General features: G+C 62.5%; 2 protein-coding genes and 1 long non-coding RNA gene across 9 annotated transcripts; 1 reads left to right on the top strand and 2 right to left on the bottom strand.

Moving 5' to 3' along the window:
• Positions 1–904: 904 nt before the first annotated feature.
• On the bottom strand, positions 905–5,037 carry PTGIR (prostaglandin I2 receptor). Its single transcript, XM_006941088.5, has 2 exons — positions 4,013–5,037; positions 905–2,965 (listed from the first exon to the last, which is right to left on the bottom strand). The coding sequence occupies exons 1-2, from the start codon at positions 4,778–4,780 to the stop codon at positions 2,579–2,581; spliced, it is 1,155 nt and encodes a 384-aa protein (XP_006941150.3). The 5' UTR covers positions 4,781–5,037; the 3' UTR covers positions 905–2,578.
• A 2,146-nt stretch (positions 5,038–7,183) lies between these two features.
• Positions 7,184–10,055, top strand: LOC123382283. Its single transcript, XR_006590426.1, has 2 exons — positions 7,184–8,946; positions 9,217–10,055. It is a non-coding gene; the product is annotated as an uncharacterized LOC123382283 (long non-coding RNA).
• Positions 10,056–11,026: 971 nt separating this feature from the next.
• GNG8 (G protein subunit gamma 8) lies at positions 11,027–16,568 on the bottom strand. Of its 7 annotated transcripts, XM_006941087.5 has the most exons (4): positions 16,099–16,568; positions 13,439–13,634; positions 11,422–11,507; positions 11,027–11,224 (listed from the first exon to the last, which is right to left on the bottom strand). In XM_006941087.5, exons 3-4 carry the CDS (start codon positions 11,503–11,505, stop codon positions 11,096–11,098), a joined length of 213 nt encoding a protein of 70 aa, XP_006941149.1. In that variant the 5' UTR covers positions 11,506–11,507; positions 13,439–13,634; positions 16,099–16,568; the 3' UTR covers positions 11,027–11,095. The 7 variants fall into 7 exon arrangements, with proteins under 7 accessions (XP_006941149.1, XP_006941148.1, XP_019674865.3 ...); XM_006941086.5 differs by lacking the exon at positions 13,439–13,634 and having other exon boundaries at positions 16,099–16,567; XM_019819306.3 differs by lacking the exons at positions 13,439–13,634; positions 16,099–16,568 and adding an exon at positions 15,043–16,086.
• Between the last annotated feature and the right edge of the window lie 433 nt (positions 16,569–17,001).

The raw sequence follows: 17,001 nt of genomic DNA, 5'->3' as shown, positions 1-17,001 counted from the left end.
CCTAAGAGGCCAGACAGAACTGACCCACTTTCCGAGACAGCACAGAGAGAGGAGACGGGCGCCCCCTGGGGGTCTTGCCTGGACAGGCAGGCCCCCTTTCCCTGGCCTCCAACCCAAAATGCGCCTCTGCAATCCCTCCACCCCCCCCCCATCGTTTCTCCACCGCCCTCCAAGGGCCCTTTGGGTGGGTTCTCACTGAGGCTGGGCCAGGTTTGGCGACAAAAGCCAGACCACCTGATGTTTCTTGGCCCCCCCGTTTGGTTTTTGTACAAGTCAAGTTTTTGATTATTAAATTCAACCAAGAGGTCACTCTGGCAAGACTGTCATAAAAGTTTCTACACACGCTCGATTTTTTTTAGCATTTTTTAGCATCACGTTAGCATTTTGTTTAGCATTTTTTTTATGGTGGTAAATGGCCATAACATAAAATGTACCATTTTAACGCGTACAATTCAGAGACGTTTAGTATATTTTCAGTGTTGTACGACCATCAGCGCTACCTAGTTCCAGAACGTTTTGATCACCCCAAAAGGAAGCCCATGGCCATTAAAGACGATCGTCTGGACCTATTTTTTTTTTATTTTTTTTTCAACATTTATTTATTTATTTGGGACAGAGAGAGACAGAGCATGAACGGGGGAGGGGCAGAGAGAGAGAGAGACACAGAATCGGAAACAGGCTCCAGGCTCCGAGCCATCAGCCCAGAGCCCGACGCGGGGCTCGAACTCGCGGACCGCGAGATCGTGACCTGGCTGAAGTCGGACGCTTAACCGACTGCGCCACCCAGGCGCCCCTGGACCTATTTTTTAACTCTCCCAGACACCCCTCTTTCTCCGGTAATGTGATTCAAGTCATAGTGGCTGGGGAAAAAAACAAAACAAAAAAAAGAAATGGGGAAACAACGGAAGCAAAGTGTCGCTTTTTCTCAACCCATGTTTCAAGCCGCAGACAACAATAGCAGCGACAAGGGTGGCAATAACAGTAACGCGTCTTGGGGTATTTATTCCAGGAAAGCACTGTGCTACGCGGCTTTCCAGGGGGAACGGGGTCATCCTGAGCAAAGCCCTGTGAACTGAATGCTACGTTATCATCGCCCTTCTGCACAAAAGGAAGCCAGGGCCCAGGGAGGCACCGCCACTAGCCAAGCGAGCTGGGTTCCGGAGATAGAAAGATCAACTGCACCCTTCGACGGTGCTTCCTCCTCGCTGTGTGACCCAAGGCTGGCGATGGCCCTCTCTGGGCCTTGACTCCAGCTTCTGTGGAAAGGCTCCAAGAAGAGCAGGCTGGAGAGAGGGTGCACCCCCCGCCCCCCGGCAGAGCAGAGGACTCAATGATGTCAGCTGCTGTTATCTCTATGGGAAGCCCATGCCTCCCTCTCCGGTCCCTCCCCAGGTACATATTTATGGTTTTAACCCTAGAGCAACTACAAAGGGGAACTGGGAGGGACTGGGGGGAAAAGGCTGTCCCGGCTGTCCCTCTATTCACTGCCTACCACCCCCAACACCACTTCCTTTCCTGTCAGTCAGCTCCCTCCCAAGCACCCTTGATCTCGGGCCTCTCTGTGGGCAGGCGGAGGCCATGAAGCCAGAAGCCAGAAGGCTGGCGATCACCCCAGCGGAGTCCCGGGGCGGGGCAGAGACTGGTCTAGGGTCTCCAACACCTGCAGAGTCAGTGCCCGCTATCTGTGGAAGGAATCAATGACATTTTTGTGAGGGCTCCGAGGACACATGAGCTGAGGTCAGGCTTTGTAAGTAAGCGGGCGGCTGTTTACTCAGGGACAGGCCCAGGGACTTGGGTCTGCGTCCCTGTGCCCGGGTGGTCCCTGGGATCCTTAACTCCCGTGCCATTGTCCTCGGGCCGCCCTCGTCTCCGCCAGCACCCGGGCTCCCGCCCCCACAGTCCACATCTCGCAGGCCACCAAGCCATGCAGCTTCCCAGGCACGTGTCCGGAGTGCCACCTAGCATATGACAATCTCTCCTTCCTCCGGTCCCCCCCCCCCCGCCCCATCTCTTCCACGTCTGATGGGAAATCAGGAGTGAGGGGAGGCAGGGAGCTTGTCCAAGAATCTCTGGTTCTCATGAGGCAGCAGAGAGGGTGGCTTTTGGAGTGGCCTGGGAGAGGGCAGGGATGTCCCCTGGGGTTTGGGGGCGGGCCAGCCAAGCACCCCGAAGGGATGAGGATCAGAGCCAGAACCTGAACCAGGGCAGACCTGAGTGCACAGAAGCTTCTGGAACTTTCCCGCCCTCTAAATATTTAGACAGTGAGATAGATGGGCAAGCGAGGACCAGAGCGGGCCGGCCAGGCCCTCGGTTATTTTGAGAGACCTGTCCTTTTTGTGTTCCAGGACAAACGTCCCCTCTGTCCCTCCCTCTTCTCCCAGAGCCTGCCGTGGCCACCCTGAAGAAGGAGACATAACATAGGGGAATAGCAGCTGATCACCCCCCGCATTCAGGGGGTCGAGATTCCAGCAGACAAGGACCCCGAGACTCATCCCCACTTGTCCACCAGCGGCCGTGCCGCCCCTGTGTGTCCGGCTCCTGCTTCCGGGACACAGGGCAGGAGATCGCGGCAGCCGGGTCAGCAGAGGGAGCAGGCCGCCGCCGACCCCTCTTTGGATGACGTTCCCGTGGTGCTGGCGGATCGCGGTGCCTGGGGTAAGCGTCCCCCCCGCCCCTCGCCCCAGGCTGACAGGGGCACCCATCTCTCCTCCTTCCCCCCAAGAGCAGTGGGGGCCCTCGAGTCCTTCCTCCCCGAGGCGGGCCGGGAGAGGGGTGTCTGCGAGTCGCCGTGGGCAGGCCTGGGGCACAGGCAGCACAACCAGGTCCTGAGCCTCTGGAAGACAGCCTTGCGGAAGAGGATGAAGACCCAGGGGTCGAGGATGGGGTTGAAGGCGTTGAACCGGAAGGCCAGGAGGTCCCCCACCTCGCTGCTGTCCGGGGCGATGGCCTGGGTGAAGCCTCGGACCTGGGGACAGGGCGAGGGCATTAAGAAGCACCCGAGAACCCCCCCCCCCGCGCCCCTGCCCTCACGCCCCGCCTTCCACTTGGGTCACTGGCAGGAATCAGGGAGGGGCGGCCTTTAGAAAAGGAAGGAAATAAGATAAGATGTAACCTAAGTGAGAAATGCATCCGGGGCGCAGAGGGAGAGAAAGTCCCAGGAAAGTACCAGCCTAGAGGGACAGAGCTGGGGTTGTGTGGGTGTGTCCCGGGGCCGTGGCCCCTGCGTGTGTGTGTGTGTGTGTGTGTGTGTGTCCACACCTTCCAGCCTCTGAGTTGTCCATAACCCCCACCCCCTAAGGTTGGACGGCCCCCAAAACGAGCCCAGCCCTCGCATTTTACAGAAAGAGAAGCCGAGGCCCAGAACACAGGGCCGGATGACCAGGTGGCCTTGCCACGTTCCAGTTCCCCAGAGAAGCAGGCAGGGGCTCTGCAGGGAAGGGGCGAGGCTGGGAGAGTGGGGCTAGGGTGGGAAGGGCCGGGGTGGGGGGGAAGCAGACCCTGGAATCTGGGGTCCAGACCTGGCTCTCTGTGAATGTGGGCAAGACACATGACCCTCCACCGGTAAAAATAGCGACGGGACAGGAACTTTGTTCCGTTCCTTGCTAAGTGCTTGTGGAATGGGTGCAACGGGTCATTTGAAGATTATTCCGGAGAGAATTTGTAAACCGCAGAGCACAGGGTGGACCCAGAGCAAGCGCGCAATGAACGGTGGATCTTGTCATCACCGCGGGGGTAGGGGAAGGTTGGGGTGTGTTTGGAGGGGTGCCGGAGATGTGCAAGGCTGGGAGACCAGGGGTCAGCAGGGGTCCAGTAGGGCAGAAGCACAGGGTGGGGGTGGGAGGGGGACAGACTTCTCCAGAAAGCTGGGAGTTGCTTGGCCACGGACAAAGCCTCCGGCCTCGTCGGGGGGGTCTCAGCGTCCCCATCCGTGAAACGGGCGCAACCGCTGGAGGACGGAGCCGAGTGCCGCCCTCCCCCTCCCCCTCCCCCTCCAGCTGCGGAGAGGACTCACCGTGAGAGGCAGGGAGCACACGGCCATGATGCCCGTCATGAGAGCCAGCAGAATCAGGTGGTCAACCTCGTCCTCTCCCGCCCGGGGCCCGGGCACCAGCGAGCCCTGGTGGCGCCTCTGCCGGCGATACATGCGGCAGAGGCTCAGGGTGACGGAGCTGTTGCAGAGGACGATGGCGGCCACCAGCAGGGCCACGAGGCTGGCGTAGGCCAGCGAGAAGGCGCAGCCGCCCGGCTCCGTGGCGCGCATCCGGATGAAGCACCAGCTCCCCGGGCAGTACTGCTGATGTTGGCCCAGGCCCAGCAGGGGCAGCGAACAGAAGAAGGCGCAGAAGGCGTAGACGGCAGGCAGGGCGAGGCGGGCGCAGCGCGGCCCGTCCAGCTGGGCGTAGACGTAGGGGTGGCTGAGCGCCAGGCAACGCTCCACGGCCATGGCGAAGAGGATGAGCGTGGAGGCCAGGCCGAAGAAGGTCATGGCGAAGGCGAAGGTGTCGCAGAGCGCGGGGCGGCCCCGGGCCAGGCCCAGCAGCGAGCTGTTGCGGGCGTAGGTCACGAACACCGCGGGGCTCAGGAAGCAAGTGCCCAGCAGGTCGGTGACGGCCAGTCCGGTGACCAGCACGGTGAAGGCCGAGGGGCGTGACCGTCGCCGCGCCCCCAAGATGCCTAGTGCCAGCCCGTTGCCCACCACGCCCGCCACGAACATCAGGGTGCTGGTGGCTGGGCCCACGGAGTCCCGCACGTAGGTGAGGTTCCTGCACGAATCCGCCATCCCCCCTGCCTCCTGGACTAGAGGGGTCCCGAGGGGGCGGGGGGGGTGAGGGGGAGCCGGGTCTGCCCCCCCGAGCCCCACTCAGATGCCCACCGCCCTCCCCATGGTCAACCCCAAGGTCCACCCGTCGGTCTGTCTGCCTCTCTCCTCTCTCTCCCTGTCTTTCCCCCTTCCGTCTCCCAGTTCTGTCCTCTCCCTTGCCCACCCCTTCTCTGCCTCTGCCTCTCCCTCTCTCTCCCCGCCTCACCGCACCTCTGTCTGCCTTCTCTCTCAGTGCCTCCTCTGTCCCCCGCTCTCCTGTCAGCCGAGGTCTGTGTCTGTCTGTGTTGGTCTGTGTGTGTCAGCTTCTCCCTGCTTCCCTCCTCCTCCCTCCCTCCCTCCCTCCTCGCCTGGCCCGGCTTTTTCATTTCCTCCCTCTGCCCCGCCTTCCCCTCCCCTGCTTGCTCTAGAGGCACCCCTCCCCAACCTGGGGCTCTCTCCATCTCCCCTGCCCGGTCCAGGTGCCCTCACTGAGCCACCTGCCACTTCCTCGCAGGAGGGTCTCTGTCTGCTCTTCTCCCTTCCCCGGTGGCCCCGCGTGGGGACCACTGAATGTCACACTCGGGGGCACACCGGGACAAGACCTAAGGGGCACAGCTGACCGGTCCGAGAGGCCGTCTGGGGGTGGCCTCTGGGATCCATTCTGGGCTCCGGGCCCCGGGGTTAGGACACTGCCCAGGGATTGAGACATGACCAGGAAATTCCTCCCCGATGTAGTGTTTTACAGGCATTACTGCGATCTCTGTTCCCCGGACACAATTCGCTCCTTCCAGAAGGCTGGAGAAGGAGGTGGCCGAGCCAGAGGAAAAAATGCCAGTCCCTGGAGCCCATCCCAACTTGCAAGCTCACCCAGCCAGCTGAGTCTGGGAAGAGGGATTCGAGGGACTTGGGACTTGGTGTCCCCGCCGTCGGGGGCGGGGAGTGGGGGGTTGGGGGGGTACCCGGGGCTTCCAAGAGCACCAAAGGGGAGCGCCCTCCCACCCTCCGGCTTCTTGCTCCAGCAATCCCAGGCCCTTAGGCCAAGCTCTGGTGACCTTGACTTCCAGGAATAATTCTGGCCACAGACAGCAGTCCAAGACTCCAACATCACTGTCACATGGTTCTCTCCCACACCCCAAACACACCCCCGGCCACCGCCGCCCTCGGGCCAGTGTGGTCGGTCTGCGTGTCCCAGCTTCCAGCACAGCCGGTAACTGGTCCTGGTTCCCACTGAGTCAACGGCTCCCCATTCAGCCTCCCCGCCCCTAAGGGCCTGAGACCCTGTCGGATACCCCTTAGGGGAGGCCCGTTTGAGTAGAGGGATGACAAACTCCATTTGCCCTGAGCTCCTGTCCCCATCCCACCACTAACTAACACCAGCTTCACGGGCCTGGCGGCCAACCGCGGCCAGTGGCCCATCCCAGAGCCCCCTTTGTCACAAGGAGAGAGCCTGTGCCCGTGTTGGCTTATGTCCAAGGCCAGGAGGGATGCTCCCGATCTCCAGGGCCGGACCCTGGGTAGCTGCAGACTTCCCCTCTCTGTACCCAGGCCCCTCAGTGACCACAACCCCCGCACCCCTTCTCCCCCTCTCCCTATCGCCCGTGCCCAGCTGGCATCCCGGCTTCCGGCCTCAGCTTCGGCCATAGCAGGGGCTCTGAGGGGGGGAAGCACCCGTGTGTATGGGCCTCAGGCCTCCTAGCTATGTGGTCCCCCCCCCCAACCTGCCACCGCCCCATGCTCTGCGGTCCCCAGACAGACCAGAGGGAACTCAGGAAGTTGTATCATATTAATGAAAGATGACGCCTGGCAGGCTTCTGTCCTGTCGAAGCATCAGGGGAGTTGGGGGGGGGGGGGGGCGGGGGTAGCTCCGGTTCCTGGAGGCTCCCTCCCACTGGCTTCCTGTCCCCACGGGGGATGTGAAGCCTTCGGGAAGTCCACTCTGCTCCCATGCCCAGTGAGGCCTCACACACCCTGCCCCCCTTCCAGGCCTCAGTTTATCCACTTGTGCCACTGGGGGCCGGAAGTCCCGGGGCCAATGTCAGTGCTGGACACACTTCCACTTACTTTCCGGGAACCCTGACATCCTGCCCAGCTGGGGCCACGCCCACAGCAAGGGCCACAAAGGGTTCCTCTTCCTGCAGGTGCCTTGGGGTGAAAGGTCGCCCCAGCTGTGCTATGAAGGGGCGGGCGGCTTCCACGGGCCGGGGGAACCGTGGGAAGGAGCCGCCCCGGGTGGGTGAGTCAGCCTCCTCCCTCTCGCACTGGTCGAACGCCACTCAGGCGTCCCCAGAAGGACCGCGGACAGAGGGGCAGAGGAGAGGACAGCCCAGGGACAGCTGGCGCCGGCCGGCACAGAACCTGGGCAGGGTGGGGCGGGGGGGGGGCGGGTGGGCACCCGGGGGCGGGGTGTGCCAAGGACCGTGGTGGACGTGTGACCTTCGCGTGCGGGTCTGTGTGGGATTAGTGTCACCCGGGTGAGCCTTGGAAGAGCGCTGTGAGTGTGTGGGTGTGTGGGTGTGTGCACTCTGGTGTCCCTTCCCTCGAAGGTCCCCTCACCCGTCGGTGTCTGTTGACGCGTCTTGTTGCGGGTGTTGGCGCCTGGGTACCGTGGGCCTGTGGGCCTCTTCGTGGCTGTGTCTCCCGTGTCGGTTTGCAAGGGAAGGTTTGCTGCCCGGCGCCTTGGGAAGACACGGGTTCTGGAAAGCCCCCCCCTCCGCCACCCGCCGCCGGCCACTTGCTGTGTGACTCCGGACAACGACTTGGTCTAGCTCGGCCCTGATGTCCTCCTTCCTCGAGTGGCTGCCTCGCGCTTGCTGGGGGCGTGGTGTGGACAGTGGGGGCAGAAGCCACCCCCCCCGCCTCCAGGCAGCCCTCAGGTAACTGCTGGCGGTCGTTAGTTATTCCTTCCACAGACTCCCACCCGCTTAACTGTGTGCCCAGGGGGAGGGCCCCAGAGGGGCTCCGAGGCAGGGCGCCGTCCACGGCCCCCCTCGGTGTGCGGCAAGGGGACGGGGGAGGGAGAGGAAGGTCAGAGCTGGAGCCTGGAGCGGCAGGCCCTCCCCTGAGTCATCTGCGCCCCCCAGGTCTCCCCCACCCTTGCTTGTTGGCCAAGGCCTCCGGCTGCCTGCCTGGGCCGCATCTGGCCTTGCGGCTGAGCTCACGCCCCTCCCTTGTCCTGGGCCCAACCCTCTCTTGGCTCCCAGCCTCCTGACCTTGCCCCGGGAGAAGGGAGAAGCATGGACCCACCCTGTACCCCTCCCCGCCCCACGCACAGACAGGAGTGAGCACAGCCGCGTCAGCTCTGACACCTGCCAAGCCTACCTGTCCTCCTGTGCCCTCTGGCCGCTGCAGAGAGCCGCTGTGTGCCCATCCTGACCTGTCCCTCATCGGCAGGTCCCAACACCTTCAGTCAGAGGCCCTTTTCCTCTGCCCACCGCCCTTCCCTGCACCGCAAATGGGCCCTTGCCTACCCGCCAGACTCTGCCTCTCACCCCTGCTCCAGGGGGCTCTCCCCTGTCGTCCCTGCCCTGCCTTTGCGGGGGGCGGGGGGTGCGCCCCTCGCTTCCGTCCTGCAAGCCCCCTCCCGACACCTCCAGTCGCTTCTGGAAGAGCTCATCCGTCGGCCCCCACTCCCACCTCAAGCCCCCACTGGCCAGGTGATGTCACCGCCCTGTGCCTGATGCCACGTCTGAAACATGGGGATAAACCGGGTCTTTGGGGGGGGGGAAGGGGTTATCCAACAATCAAGTGAGGTGGGGCTTCAGAAACAGGACTCCAGGAAGTGATGGTCACAGTTGTGGCTCGGGACCGCCCCCAGACCCCTTCAGCAGAACCAAGCACTGCTCAGGGCCTGTGGGGTACAGAGGGAAGACAGCCTGGCAGGGGCAGCCCTTGGGGTTGGGGGTGAAGAGGGAGGGGACTGCTGACTGCAATCACTTCCCCAGGCGGTCACCTCTCTGCCTCTTGGCCTGGCTCTGACCCCAGAGCTGACCTCACAGCTGGGGCTGGCCGGATAGAGCAGCGGGTCACCAGAAGCCCGTGCTCCCAAGTCATACCCGCTAACAAGATTATTCAGATTTGCACGCATAGATGCTGGTCACCCGGGACCTGCTCTGTCCGGCTCATCCGGCCTCCCCCGCCTCCTCCAGGTAGACCTCCCTTCCTGCCCGCCCTCCCTTCCCCACACGGGGTCAGGAAGTCAGGAGAAGGGATCTCCGCTATACAGCCCCAAGATTTCGAAGCTCAAAGGGTCTCTAAAAATCCCAACAGTCTAGGCTCAAGAGATTCTTACACTCGTGAGGTGCAGAGCTCTGGATCCTAGCCGGACAGGGGAAGAGGAATCTGGCCCCCCGGGGTTGAAAGACTCCAGCATGGCGGCCCTCTGAGGTCCTGCAATTGGAGATTCCTTCGCCTTTCAGGTTCTAAGAGGCAAGGATGCCCGGCCTGAGAAATTCCAGAATCCTCTGGTAACTTCCCTCCCGGCATCCCTCCTCCCCAGCTCATCCTTGGCTCTCTCTGTCCCCAGTCTCCCCCGGGGCTCCCACAGACATGATGCAACCGGGGCTGGTGCCGGCTGAGAGGTGGGAGGCAGGAGGGAGATGTAATTACAGAAGCTTCTGCCTCGATCCAGCAGGAAGCTCGGAGTGGGGGCCCAGGGGACCCCAATCCGATGTGAATAATGGAGCGCTCGCCAGAAGCGCGCATGGCCCCCTCTAGGGAGGGGAGGCCCAGTGAGGGGGCTCCATCCAGGTCCAGGCGTCCAGCAAACCCCCCCACCCCGTTAGCCCCAAGCTGGGGAGCACAGGTGTTCCTCTGGAGAGAAGAGGAAGTCTGTGAGGACCCTGGGGGGGGGGGTCTCTAACTCAGTGGCCCTCCAGCCACCTCACCGGGTCTGCGGTCTGCGTCTCCTCATTTTCGACATTCAAGACATTTCCCACTCTCTTCACGCCGCGGTAAGAACCCCCTGGGACTCGGGCCGCCTTAACCAGGAGCCGGTAGGACAGGGGCGGAGACTCTGGTGAACCGCGAAGCCCGGGTCCCATCCCCCAGCCTCCGGGTCACCCCGAGGGCCTTAGGCAGGCCTGAGGTCACCAGAACTTCCGATTCGGGAGAAGCCAGAAATAAGGACTTTTATGTGAAGTACTCCTATTTTTTCAATTTGGCAACCAAGTCAAGAACATTTTTAAACGTTATGTAGGCCAAAAGTAGAGAACCAAAAAAAAAAAAAAAAAAAAAATATATATATATATATATATAACTGCAGGCTATAAATGTCCTGTGGGCCACCAATGTGTGAAGTGAGGAACACAGGGCAGGAACTGTGACTGAGGCAGCCCTGTGTCCCCAGAACAAAGAAAATAACCACCGAAGGGAGGAACGTCACACCTCAATTTGTCTCCTCTCCCTCCCGCCACGCTTCTCTCTCCTCTGGGTCCCCAAGTGTTATTACCACCATGTCCCAGCTCAGATGTGCCCTCCTCCAGGAAGCCCTCCCCGGCGCCCAAGCTGAGTCAAGCGCTCCCTCGGAGCTCCCCGACCCCAGCCCTGCCCTGTCTGGGTCATCACTATCTGGGGACAGGTCTGGGTCTCCTATTGGATTCTGAGCCGCAAGAGGGCAAAGCCAAGGGCTGTCTCCGTCCCAGCTATGTCCCCGGCTTCACCCAGAACAGGGCTGGTCACAGAGCAGGTAGGTAGGTCCTCAGGGAGGGCTTGGAAGAATGAACGGGACAAATGAATGAACAGAGGTCAGTGCTACGGACAGAGGTAAGCCCGTGGCAGGGGGTGGAGTCACTCAGGGAGAGGGAAAGGACGGGTGGGCACGGCACGGGGGCTCCTGGAGAGGAGAGGGGCCAGCTCAGGGGTTCGGGGGTTCAGCGCTGGAGGCCACAGTCTACCCCTCATTACCTCCCAGCTGTGTAACTTGGAGTGAGGGGACCTCCTTTGGCTCAGTTTCGTCCCCTGCAAAATGGATACTATTCAAGTAGCCAGCTGCCTTCTGGGGCTGTGGGGATGATTAAATAAGTTCAGGGTCGCGGAGGGCCCAGTGCAGGTCAGAGTCCGGGGTGCTCACTTCCTCCGGTACACCCTCCCCATCCACAACCCCCCCCCCACGCCACACATCCTCACCCCCAACACACTCCAAACACACTCAGGAGGGCCGTGGAGGGACAGGGTCCCCCGTGATGGCCCCAAGCTCTGTGCGTGCCTCAGTTTCCCCAAAAGCACAGGTACCACCACAGCCGCCACGTTTATTGGATTCACTCTTTGGCGAGGGAGGGGGTAAGCTGTCGCGAAGACTCAGAGCAGGACGCAAAAGAGGCGCTTGTCGCGGAAGGGGTTCTCTGCGGCGGGGACGGGCGTCACCAGCGGGTCGTCTTTGGCGTGCGTCTCGCAGAAGGCCAGGAGCTCGGCCGCCGCCTGCGACACCTGCGGACGCCGGGGCGCGGTCCGTTCTCCGCCCAAGGCCCCGCCCCCGCCCCTTCCCAGCCCCGGCCCGCCCCGGCCCCGCCCCCGGGTCCCGCCCAGTTCCGGAGAGGGTCTTCCCGCGGGCCCCGCCTCCAACAGCGCGGGGTCCGGCCCCCGGCCCCGCAGCTCCCTCCGGCCTCCCCAAGCCCACCCCGCACCTTCATGCGGTCGATGTTCACCTCCAGCTTCAGCTGTTCCACCGTCTTGCGGGCCTCTGCGATCTTGGCCATGTTGTTGGACATGGCTAAGGGCGGGGAAGAGTTTAAACGCCGGGCGGGAGTAGGGGCTGACGGGGTAGGCTAGGACAAGCCGGGGTCCCCAGGTAGGGGTGGCAGCGGTAGTGGGACCCGGCGACAGGAGTGTGGATGGAAGAGCGTACGAACGGGGTGCCCGGAGGTGGAGGGAGGGACAGGAAACCAGAGAAAAGAGGAGGAATGAAGGGACCTACAGATGGGCGACCAAGAGGCAGGCCAAGGGAGGGCCAGAGGGGCCAGAGGAGGGATGGAGGGGTGCAGAGACCGGGTACCTAGATGGAGGGAAGGACAAAGACGGGCGAGGGAAGGCCGGAGGGAAGTCCAGTGATAAGGCTGCCTGGCAGGTGGAGGGAGGGACCGAAGAACAGGGCCACAGGTGCTGGATGGGGATCCAGGTGTCCTCAGCCCCCGGGGACAGAGCATGAGCCAGGAGGGGGGCCCTCCCCAGGCCAATTAGCGGCGGCTCGGGGAGAACAAGGAATTAAGATCGCGGCGGGAAGGGCGCAGAGGGGGCCTCATTAGGGCCTTGGCAGCAGCTGCCCCCTCCGGCCCCCTTGGGGAGCTCCCCCACGCCCGGCCTGGCCACCTCAAAGGCGCCTCTGCTCATTAGCCGCCCAACAGAGGGCTGGGGGTGGGGTGCGGCGGGCAACTCGGCCATGACTGGGAGAGGGGCAGAGAGGATGGAGAGAGGGACACATAGAGGGGCAGAGGGAGCCACAGAGTGACAGAAAGACCGAGGCACGGAAGAAATAAAGAGACTGGGCCCGGGAGAGAGAGGTGGAGGGATGAAGCGATGTGGGGGGAGGGGGGCAAGGAGAGGGGTAAAAAAAAAAGAGTGATCCAAGGGGGACAGAGGGATGAAGGGACAGGGCAGGGACAGAGAAGGGGAGGTGGAGGGTCCAGGAGGGGTGGAGAGAGGGGGTGGGAAAGGATAGAGGGAGGGGCACGAGGAAGGCACAATGATAGAGGGGCAGAGAGAGGCGTGGGGGGGGGGTGGATAAAGGGACAGAGGAGAGAGGGGACGGGGGACAGAGGGGGATGGAGGGGCTGGGGAGAGACAGGCTGGTGGAGACGCAGACGTAGGAAGTCATTCATTCACTCATTCATTCATTCCTAGGGGGACAGATGGCGGCTGCGATGGGGCACAGGGATCCGCCGTGGGGTGAGACCGGAGCCTCCTACCTGTTGCTGCTCAGGGCCGGGATGGCAGGCAGGTGGCAGAGCCTGGGAGACCGAGTCTGGGTCCCCCCCCCCCCCCCCCCCCCCCGCCCCACGCTCCCTAGCCAGCCCCGCCCCCTCCCCCGAGGCGCAGCCCCCGAGGGCCCGCCTCCTCCTTGCCGCCACCACCGCTGTCCCGCCCCCCCCCACCGCCTCGGGTCTGTTTCTTTGGGTCCCCTCTCTCTGTCCGTCCCCCTCTCCATCTCTGCCTCTGCCTCTGTCCCTCTCAAACACGCACGCACACGCTCACTCGCAGGGAAAGACAGTCTTCAAGGGTGCCTGCCCCACGCTCTGCACTCGTCCCGATGTCCCCCAGACCTCGGATGCGGGTCCCGCGCGGCCCCTCCAGCACACGTGCTCCCCCACCCCGTCCCGCCGGCCACCTGCGTCGTCCCGCCACAGACCACCCCTCCCAGCACACAGGCTCACCCTCGCCGTCCCTCAGATCGACGTGCACGCTGTGTCCCGCGCGCGGCGGCGGCGGGGGCCACACGGTCTCACGACTGACCCGCGCTCGCTCGTCACAGTCGCGGCCCCTCCCCCTCCCCCCAGCGCCACACACGGGGGCTCCCCGTCTCTCCTCGCGTGGCCCAGCATCACCGATGCCGCCTCACGCGCCGCAGCCAGACACGCTGTCTCAGAGTGTCAGATGGGCACACACAGCTCGGCCGCGTCACACGCCATGTCTCAAGACGTCACACACCTTGACACGCAGCTGGAACTTCTGTCTGTCTTGTTCACACCCGGTGGCAACTTCACCCGCGCTTTCACCGTCACCCAGGATGTTAGGGACACACGCGCACCAGGTCTCTCTCGTGTTGTCATCTCCGAGTGCCCCGCACAGTGGCGCGCTGCCTCGCGCGCTGTCCCAACACCGTGACAGTCTCTCGCTGTCCCACCTGCCGTGTGTCGCACATCGTCAGTTTCTCACAGTTGACCGGCGTGGCTGACACACACGGTCACACTCACGTGGTCCCTCTGTCACACCCATTGCCCGGGGCCCGTCACGCTGCCTTCTCACGCCACCTCTGGGTGTGTCACACTCATTCACCCTGTCACCCTGTGACCCCCACCGCCCTCGTGTCCTCCCCATGTTGCACTCTGTGCCCTACAACCTCTCGCTGTCACATCCGGCCTCCTGATGTCACAGTCCCCCAAATGGTGTCGCAGGCACATCCAGCCTCACGGAGTCCCACACAGCCACCTGCGTGCCACGACCTCTCATGTCACACACTCAGTCGCACACAGCCTCTCTGCGTAACACATGGTTTCACAGACACACTATTTCTGGTTGTCGCAAAATGTCACCAGGTCACACAGCCACACACACAACGTCACAAGCTCGCGATGGTACACGCTCACACAGTCTCTTGGCGTCCCACGCCGTTTCCCGGGGTCATCAGGGGCACCCACAGGGTCTCTGTCTTGCACTGGTCACACCCCTGGGGGCGCCCATACCCAACCCTCGGGCCTCTCATGACAGCCCCCGATGGCCACACGGGGGCGCCCGCGGCCCGCCGACACCAAAGCCGTAGGCGGAGATGGAAATTGGGAGGGCAGGGCGTCCCCGCGGGGCCCGCGGGGGACGCAGACCTGGGAGGGACGCCGGGACACAGCAGGGTGGCGGGGCTGGAGGCCAGAGGGAGAGAACTGAAGACGCACTGGAATAGGAGAAATTCAAAGAGAAGGGGAGAGAGATGCAGGGAGAGGCCGAGAGAGACGGGGACGCAGAGACAAATTTGGAGAGACAGAGACCTAGGGACTAGGTGAGACAGAGACAGGCCGAGGATCGCAAAGACAGAGAGACAGAGACATGCAAGGTAGAGGAGAGACCCACAGACAGAAATGGAGAGGCCGAGACAGGGACCGAGAAACACAGACACCCGAGAGACACGCACAGAAGCGCACGGAGACACCAACTCGCAGACCAAGCCTCCCGCCGGGGACGGTGGCGGAGGTGGGGCTTGCGGGGCTCGCCCCGGGGGCGTGGCCTAGGGGCGATCCGGGGGGGCGTGGTTCCCCCCAAGGGGCGCGCCCGGGGGGCGGGCCAGGAGGGGCGTGGGCTGGCTGAGGCGCGCCCCAAGGGGCGGGCGTTGGGGGAGCAGGGGGAGGCCCTGGAGGGAGCTTCTCCTCGCCGTCAGCCCTTCCCTACGCGGTTTTGGCCGACTGCACGGGGACGCGAGCCGAGCGGGGAGGGGACACCGCCCGGGTGCCGGTGATCTGAGGGTATCCGACCCTGACTCCCCGCTTCCCCCCGCCACCCCGCAGAAGCCACAGGGCCAGGTGGGGGAAGGGAACCGGGCTCACATCTGGAAAGCATCAGGCGCGCCGGACGTGCCAGGGCCCCGGGCCCGGCTGCGGAAGGGGGGAGGGGAGCCAGGGCGCCCTCGTCCTCCCCCCTCTGCGGGGTCTGCCGGCGCCGGGGAGGGGCCTGGGCGTGCGCCGAGCCTCTGCGCCTCCCGCAGCTGCTTTCCATCAGCGACTTTGGCCCCGGCCGCCCCCAAGGAGGAAACCCAGCTGAGAGTGGGGGAAGCCAGGGTGACGACCCAATCTCCTATCCTGCTTTCTGACGGCGGCCAGACGCCGGGGGGGCGGGGAGACGGACGGACGGACGCTGCTCGAACCGTACCTAAATGCCCTCCCTTTCTCGCCGGAGCTGCAGCCCCCAGCCGTCTTTCCACCCGACGTGTAACTTCAGTTTTCAGACGTGCAATCCCGCCTTGTGCTGCCCAGGAGTCGCCCCGGCCTCGTGAGAGCCTAGCAGTCAGTGGTGCTATTGTGCCCATTTTCCGGAGGGGGAAACTGAGACCCTGGATTCGGCTTCCGCTTTGACTTTAATTATTCAAGACATGGGCCGTGAACGCCAGGAGTGGTTCTAGCGTCCCATACCCAATGGCCCACTGTATATTCCCGGCTGCGTGTCCGCGGGTGTCTCGCACTCGACGCGTCCAACACTGAGCCCCATCCGCCAAACCCCCTCCTACTGCAGGCTCAGCCAGCTGATAGTAAATCTTTGGGGTCATTCTTCCCCTGCCCTGCCTCCCTCACGCCCCACGACTGGTCTGGTAACGACTGCCATGAACTCCGGCTGGCAGTCTCTTCTCGCCTCCTCTGCGGCTGGCCCTCGGGTCCAGCCACAGTTCCTCGCTGGCTTCCCTCATCCGGGGCCCCACAGAGCAGCCAGAGGGGCCCTGTTTGAAAGGGAGCCCCCAGATAATAGCCCGTGTCGGCGAGGAGGTGGGAAGGGAAACGGCACAGCCAGGGGAGGAAACAGCCTGGCAGTTTTTTAACAGGCTGAAGAGTCACCGCAGGACCCAGCAATTCCAGTCCCTAGGTATCTACGTAAAAGAAACGAACACCTACCTCCAGACAAACACTTGTACCTGAATGTTTCCCGGCGGCTTTGGTCATAATAGCCCCAAAGTGGAAACAACCCAAATGTCCATCCGCCGAGGCGCGGGAAAGCTCAATGTGGTGTGTCCGTCCAGACAATGGACGATCATTCGGCGGTAAAAGAGAAATCAAGCCGTGGTACGTGCTCCCATGTGGATGAACTTGGAAAACATGCGGCGTGAAAGAGGTCGGCCACAAAAGGTCACTTATCGCATGATTCCCTTTGTATGGAATGTCCAGAATGGGCCAAAATACAGAGACAGAGAGAGTAGGTTCGTGGTTGTCAGGGGCTGGAGATACTGGATGGAAATAATTCTTATTGGGATGGAAATATTCTTCAATTGATTGTGGGGAGAGTTGTACAACTCTGTGAACGCACTAAAAGCCACCGAACTCGATTTGGGTGAATGTTATGGTCTGTGAATTGTATCTCAACGTTTTAAAAAATGTTTATTTATTTTGAGAGAGAAAGAGAGAGAAGAATCCCAAGCAGGCTCCATGCCATCAGCCCAGAGCCCCACGCGGGGCTCGAACTCAAGAACTGAGAGATCATGACCTGAGCTGAAACCAAGAGTTGGGCCACCCAGGTGCCCCTTGACTTTTGTATTTGTTGAGTAGGATTCAGGCCCAGCGTGGAGCCCAGCTGGGGGCTTGAACTCACAACCCTGAGATCAAGACCTGAGTTGAGATCAAGAGTCAGAAGCTTAACCGACTGAGATACCCAGGCGCCCAGATATGTGACTTATATCTCAATAGAGCTGTTAACCCTTTCACCTCCCCCCACCCCCCCCCCCCAAAAAAAGCCCCTAAGTCCCTCTTGTGCTCAGAATTCTCCCATGGCTCCCACCTCCCTCCAAGTAAAAACCCAAATCC

This window comes from Felis catus, chromosome E2, assembly GCF_018350175.1.
Source record: "Felis catus isolate Fca126 chromosome E2, F.catus_Fca126_mat1.0, whole genome shotgun sequence".
In the NCBI taxonomy this organism is placed as follows: domain Eukaryota; kingdom Metazoa; phylum Chordata; class Mammalia; order Carnivora; family Felidae; genus Felis; species Felis catus.
The sequence above is the reverse complement of the archived record's forward strand: the minus strand, read 5'-3'. Positions and strand labels throughout refer to the sequence as shown.